We start from the raw sequence: 7,500 nt of genomic DNA on the forward strand, positions 1-7,500 counted from the left end.
CTGCGGGCAATCATCTAATACTATTCTTTTATTTATAAATATTTTACATATGTACATTGGTTCTTCTTAAATAAAGAATGTATTCCAGTTATCAGATAAAAAAATTTTAATTTGAATTTTTTTAAAAGTTTTTCTAATACGTCCGGATCTGTACAAAAAGTTGAAAAAATTTTCATCTAAGGTTACATATAATTAAATCTTGAAAAGAAGAATATTAATATAAAAAAGAATATCAATCGAAAAAGTGTTTTTAAGTGTCTTCATTAGAAAAAAAATATGATTATTATCTGTGTTGCACTCCTGAGAACTCAAAAGAATTTATTTATTCTTTGTGGGTTATTGATAAATTAACTACTTTATACTGCAACAGCATAAAGACCAAAAAGGACTAAACTGAAACACGACAACTGCAGACAATACCACTCTTCTAGACAAAGTGGAATCAAAAGCTTTTCGTCTCATCAACTCCTCTCCTGTAACTGATTGTCTTCAGCCTCTTTCTCATCGCCGCAATGTTGCATCTCTAGCTATCTTCTATCGCTATTTTCATGCTAACTGCTCTTCTGATCTTGTTAACTGCATGCCTCCCATTCTTCCGCGGCCTCGCTGCACAAAACTTTCTTCTTTCTCTTTCTTCTCTATTCTGTCCACCTCTCTAATGCAAGAGTTAATCAGTATTCTCAATCATTCATCCCTTCCTCTTTTAAACTCTGGAATTCCCTGCCTGCTTCTGAATTTCTACCTTCCTATGACTTGAATTCCTTCAAGGGGGAGGTTTCAAGACACTTATCCTGCAATTTTTGACTACCGCTTCGGACCCTATTCGGGGATCGGCATCTCAGTGGGCTTTTTTTTTTCTTTATTGGATTTTTGTTGCCCTTGGCCGGTGGTCCTTTTACACTAAAAAAAAAAAAAAAAATCTAATATTTTTTTTATTTTATTTTATTCTTTTTTTTTTTTTTTTTTTTTTTTTTGAGGGTGAAGGGAGAAGAACTTATCTGAAACATTTGTTGGAATAATATCACTACTTCTGGACAACTGTGCGAGGAAGCGAAGGTCGATGCGCAGGAGGAGGCACCCGGGCTAATCATCGGGTGCAGCTGTGCATTATTGAACGAGGCTGGTGGTGATGGACGGTGGTGTGTGGCCCTGGGTCTTGCGAGGGTGTGGTGGTGATGATGATGGTGGTGGTGGTGATGGTGGTGGTGATGATGATGGTGGTGGTGATGATGATGGTGGTAGTAGGGTCGGTGTGGGTGTTGGTGGTGATAATGATAAGAAGGAAGGAGGTGATGAGGAAAGGAGGATTAGGAAAATACGAGTAGGTTTAGATGGGGATGGTGGTGGTGGTGATAATGATAAGGAGAAGAAAGAGTGGAAAAGAGAACAGGAAGATGAGAAGAAGAATGGATGTATAAGAGGTAGAGGGTGAAATTCATGAAAAGGAAGACGATGAGAAGGAGAGGATGGTGCGAGTAGCTGGAAAAATAAAACTAACAAAAATTAAACAAAGAGACGGCGGACGAGGAGATGGAGAGGAATAGTTTCGATATCCACGGGGTGAGTACCAAAATAGAAAGATGAGAAGAGAGAAAGGATGGTGGTGGTGGTGATGATGATGATGATGATGGAGGAGAGGAGAAGAAGGGGGAGAACAATGATACCCTCCACCCCAGAAACTTTTCACTCGTCATCCATTACCATAACTAATTCACTACTCTCTTCATTAATTCATTCACCGTTCACTTGTTCATTAACTTTCTTTCCACCACCATTGCAGATGACGACTGGGATTCAGAGAGCTGGGAGGAGAGCGCCTTTGAGGGAGTGGGGAGTGTTGTAGGTGGCGATACTTCCTCCGCCGCCCTTCCTACCACCACCACCACCACCACAACCATGAGCAGCAGCAGCAGTAGCATCGCCGCCGCCGCCGCCGCCGCCGCCACCTGTCCCGTGCCTCCGCCAAGAGCGTCGCCAGCAGCCAGTCGCACCTCCGCCGGGCAGGCCAAGATATATAAGACGTCTCTGAAGGACTACGTGGGGCTGGAGGGGGTGAGTTATGACCCGAGGGAGGGAGAGGAGAAAGGGGCAGGGTGTAAATAATGGAAGTGAAGGGTACAAAAGGAACTGGTTTATGTAAGACTGAGGGATGAATATGTGAAGTATTTGTGAGATGAACTGATGTTGATTGACGGATCGAGTCGCATTGGTGTGGGAGAAGAATGTGCCAAGATGAATGATTGAGCACGATGGGAGGTTATAAAGAGACGTACGTAGGTAAGTGGTTAGACAGTTACATAGACGAATGAGTTGATAACCAGACATATATATAGATAAATACTAAGTAGATAGATAGATAGAGAGAGAGATAGATAGATAGATAGACTGATTGATAGGTAGATAGATATGTATATAGGTAAATAGGTAGATAAATTGATTGACTGATAATCTGATTAATTCACTGATTCATTGACAGACAAACAGGCACACAAACAGACAAGCAGATAGACAGATACATAAATAGTTGATAGATAAATAGATAAGTCGACAGACAGGTAGACCACAACTTCCATAACCTTGGCCTTTTCAAGCACTAATCTCAGTCACGGGTGAGTGTTGAGGGGAGGGAACTCTGATCTCCATGTCCTCTGAACGATCAATGAGTGGAGCACAAAGCCACCCACCAGTACTTAGCCACCGCGGAAGAGTGAGGGAGCCTTACTAATCACCAACAGGTACACACAAGACACTTCCCTGCCTTTCCCGCTGCTCGGCCGTGACACATATTAAAATATACACATACTGACATTAATGACGGGCTGTACTCGCCCCTGACACATACTGCGGACTAGATAGAAGGGTTAAATGTCATTCCCTCTTTGTCTCATGATACGAATGTTTACTGAACGGAGTCACTGGTTTAAGGAATGCAGGTAGAATGTCGCCTCAAGAGGATCGTTTGCGAGATGGAGTCACTAGTTTATGGAATGCAGTCACTAGATGACCTTGAACTTACTCTTATAGGTTGAGATTACGAAGTGAACTTTTTTCCCCTTCCGAACTATAAGAAATAGAAGCAGTGTGAACTTTCTCAATAAGTGATGTGATTCTTTATACGCTAAAATGCGATAATGGGTAGGTTGCCTCGTAATTTGGGCATATAAGTGGGCTTTTATTTCTCTCTCTCTCTCTCTCTCTCTCTCTCTCTCTCTCTCTCTCTCTCTCTCTCTCTCTCTCTCTCTCTCTCATTCTCTCTCTCTTTCTCTTCCTTTTTGTTGGCTAATGTCCCTCTTACATGAAAAACGGAATATTTTTCACCAAAACCCATACACTGACGCCTTCTTTCGTCTCCCCATCCAGGTGGCGTTGCATGTGTCCTCGGGCCTACACAGCGCCCATGACGTGGTGCACCAGAAGCTCCGCAAGACTGTGAGCGACATCTCCTCGTCTCTCAGGTCATCCTCCCCCGCGGCGGCAGGGATCACTACCATCACCACCACCACCACGGCCGCCATCGCCTCCCCCGCCGCCACCACCACTACCACCACTACTGTGCTTATTCCGTCTCCAACAACGCACGACATGCAAAGGAGAGGCACTTTGGAGGATGTGAAGAAAGTGGTGGTAGGGGTAGGAGTAACAGGAGGAGTAGGAGGAGGTGGCCAACAGGATGAAAGGAAGAGCATGGAATCTTCCTCTCGGAAACCTTTACAGCAGGAGGAGGTCACCAGGAGAAGACCTCCGCACCTGGAAGAGACTGGAAGGAGACCCACGATAGAGGAAACCCCGAGGAAAAGCGAGGAGGGGGCGAGGAGACCCGAGCAGGAGGCGAGCAGGTCCCTCCAGCAGACGCCCAGGCCACAGGTGTACAAGAGTGAATCAAAGGGCAGCGTAGGCGAAACAGAGCTCAAGGTGAGAGAGAGAGAGAGAGAGAGAGAGAGAGAGAGAGAGAGAGAGAGAGAGAGAGAGAGAGAGAGAGAGAGAGAGAGAGAGAGAGAGAGAGAGAGAGAGAGAGAGATTTACATAATACACCAAAAAATCAGTCTCAATTCCTCCTGACACGCCCCTGACACCTCTCCCGCAGGTCGAGGCGCGAGTGGGCGTGGCGGGCGGTCCGGAGCAAGTGGTGGTGCCTCCTCCGCGGAAGGTGAGTCCCCTGTTGGGTCAGCGCGCCGCCCTGGCTCAACACAGCGGCACGGACTCCTCGCTCGACTCCGACCATAGCTATGACTTGCACATCCAGACCCATACGCCCGCGCCTCCCTCCGTGCCCACCCACAGGCGCGCCGAGATTGGGTACAGTGCCACCACACGTTCCTTCTCAACCTCCCGTGACGCGTCCCTCGACAACCTTACCTCTTCCGTCACTTCCTCGGATTCCTCATCGCAGGAGCTCGACTCGGCACACGCCACCGAGGACTCCCACAGCTCGGAGGCGCCAGACGACCCCCACGCCCTCAGCCACGCCCTTACCTACTCCTCAGGTAGGTTCTAGGGCGAAGTTTTTCCCTCCACATACGAACACCTTTAGTAAACACACACACACACACACACACACACACACACACACACACATGTCACCTTATCCATGTATATTTTATTCATATTCAAGTATATATTGTTATTGTCTTGTTTTAAAGATTGAAGTATATATATGTGTGTGTGTGTGTGTGTGTGTGTGTGTGTGTGTGTGTGTGAGAGAGAGAGAGAGAGAGAGAGAGAGAGAGAGAGAGAGCTATACACTTTACTATTTATACACTCAATGACATCCTCCATTTTACTGTTTTACTCGCAGTGAAAAATAATTGGATTTCATGGAAGGTTTATTTCTCTCTCTCTCTCTCTCTCTCTCTCTCTCTCTCTCTCTCTCTCTCTCTCTCTCTCTCTCTCTCTCTCTCCCCCCCCCCCTCAGTGCAGTTTAATGTACCTAGACACTGCCCTCGTGTGTGTGTGTGTGTGTGTGTGTGTGTGTGTGTGTGTGTGTGTGTGTGTGTGTGTGTGTGTGTGTGTGTGTGCTCGCGCCCCATCAGTAGGATATAATCTAAAGAGTATTCTGAGAGTCTACTACATTTTTAGGGCTTGAGGTAAATGTTGGATGTTGAGATAAAAGGTCCCGTGGCTTCACCTTTAAGCTCTTGAGGGACTCTGCTCTTTATTTAAGGGTCTTGGCTCAGAAGTTTGGTTAAGAGATAGGCTTTTATTTGTCTTAACAGAGCGCCGGCATAACTCCTCTTGCCCATCCCCTTCTTCTCTCCCTCTCCCTCCCCCTACTCCCTCCCGTGTGTGTGTGTGTGTGTGTGTGTTTACTCCGTTTTATCTGGCTTTAGAGGATCTATTTGTTGTCTGGTTTGTTAGAGAGAGAGAGAGAGAGAGAGAGAGAGAGAGAGAGAGAGAGAGAGAGAGAGAGAGAGAGAGAGAGAAAGAATTATTCCAACATTAAAGACCGGCCTGGTTATCAGAGCGTGCGTGCTTGTGTGTGTGTGTGTGTGTGTGTGTGTGTGTGTGTGTGTGTGTGTGTGTGTGTGTGTAGGCAAAACCAAAAATGACATGGACAGCAGCAGGAACAACAACAACAACAACAACAACAACAACAACAACAACAACAACAACAGCAACAACAACAACAACAACAGCACCACCACCACCACCATCACCAGACCACTGAAATATCCTGGTGGCAGCACACTCACCCCATAGTGCACTTATTGCCCCTACAGAACAGTATGTCTTCCTTAACTGATTCCCATTCATCATGTCTGGATACGACCCCCCTCCCCTCCACCAACCCTGTGTTTGCCGCGGAGGACGGGTTGATCGATTATGACAGTGTGGGCGAGGAGAGAGTAAAGTTACCTGAATACCAATGAGGAAAAATGCATCACCCAAGCCGTACCATCACACAGTCTCTCGCTTTTAACTTTTCTCGTAAGCTGCCTAACTTAACAGCGGCTCATTTACGCGCTTGTCATAAACACGTCACAAGGGTGGAGAGATCTTGAGGTGCGCCACCTTGTTATTATTGCTGTTGTTGTTGTTGTTGTTGTTGTTGTTGTTGTTGTTGTTGTTGTTGTTGTTGTCTTCCCCGCTGTGGGTTATGAGGAGGAGCTGTAAGTGGTCCTGAGTCCTCGTGATCTACAGAGAGTGTATCAGGATGAAGGCAACTTGCAGAGGTTTGGTCTTTTCTTCCTAAAGAGTTAAACTTGTGCTTCACGGCGGCCCATGACAGCGGTGTGTGTTTGCCGGAAGACACTCATGTTTTTTTTTTTTTTCTGTTATCGAGTCATTGTAGAAACAAGTTGATTTTTACTTAAGGATGACGTATAAGACGCGTACTGATTAGCCACAAACGCTTCTGTTACTGTGATGCGGCAACATATTGAGTTCCCGTGGAGAGACGGAGTCTTTGTGTTATCTATGAAAGCTTTAAGACAGAGTGCTCCATTACGCCAAGATGAAAAGTAAATCTCGGTTCCGCTCAGTCTACATAGCATTTTGAGTTTTCAATTAAGAGAGATGAAATGGAAGATCAACAGACGCCGCCGCCTCAGGAGCAATGGCGGGGATGCGAGGTGGTGGGTGATGAGCTTGGAAAGTATCACACTAACCTGCGAGGAATAAGCTCCTCTCACACATGGATTTATTGCAGATACTTCCATAGCTACGCTTTAGTGAACTTCATGCTGGTTTAAAGAATGACTGTGTGGTGTTAGAGTTACATCAAAAGTCTGCGTTACCTCATAAAACTTCGTGGCATCGATCTTTTTCAATCTTATCATCAGTGCTCGTAGAGACTAAGATGGGCAGCCAAAGAGCAAAGAAACTTTGTCTATATGAATCTTCTACTGAGATTAATACTCAGCCAACAAGATGTAGAATTCAATATCTGTAAAAAGTCTCGCGATGACTAACGAGGAAAGGGGAGAATCTCGAAATCTGAAAGGTTTCCAATTTTCTGTATATATGCACAGCCAGTTTTACGGATCTCTATACAAACACGTCCATGCTCAGGCCTTTTTCTGGGAGAGGAGGATGGTAATAGACAAACCCCTCTTGGTACAACACATGGCTGGCATTAGTGACCTGACATTCCCCGCTGCCAGCCTCGCCAGCGGAGCGTACACGGGGCGGCTCTGTGGCTCTGTGGTTCGGGATAAACAAGACAGAAAGAACACAGCTACGCGTGATTTTACGTTTCTATGTTTTCAGTTGTTTTGTGTGACTCTTTATGTAAGTGATAGACAACATTTAGTTCTTGAAATTGCCTGCAAACAAGCACTTCGCCGCCCGTGTAATATTCAGTGTGACCCCGAGTCTTAGTGTTGTTTATACTCTCTGCTCACCAAATATACGAAATATCATGTAATGTATTATGTGAATTTTTTTTTTTATCATATTCATATGTTATACAGTACTGAATATGTATTACATGTTTTAATCTTCTGTTTCAATTTTCTTATGTTTTTTTTTTTTCCGTTACCTTTTTTTCTTCCGTCCCCCAGG

At 45.3% G+C, this 7,500-nt stretch overlaps 1 protein-coding gene across 1 annotated transcript in view; it reads left to right on the forward strand.

Moving 5' to 3' along the window:
* LOC135106892 (rho GTPase-activating protein 45-like) overlaps window positions 1-7,500 on the forward strand; it is a 182,307-nt gene that overhangs the window by 169,597 nt on the left and 5,210 nt on the right. Inside the window, exons 23-25 of the mRNA XM_064016283.1 lie at window positions 1,781-2,052; window positions 3,361-3,912; window positions 4,085-4,484. Of these exons, the coding sequence (XP_063872353.1) occupies window positions 1,781-2,052; window positions 3,361-3,912; window positions 4,085-4,484 (1,224 nt within the window). The remainder of the gene's footprint in view (window positions 1-1,780; window positions 2,053-3,360; window positions 3,913-4,084; window positions 4,485-7,500) is intronic.

This window comes from Scylla paramamosain, chromosome 2 (assembly GCF_035594125.1).
Source record: "Scylla paramamosain isolate STU-SP2022 chromosome 2, ASM3559412v1, whole genome shotgun sequence".
In the NCBI taxonomy this organism is placed as follows: domain Eukaryota; kingdom Metazoa; phylum Arthropoda; class Malacostraca; order Decapoda; family Portunidae; genus Scylla; species Scylla paramamosain.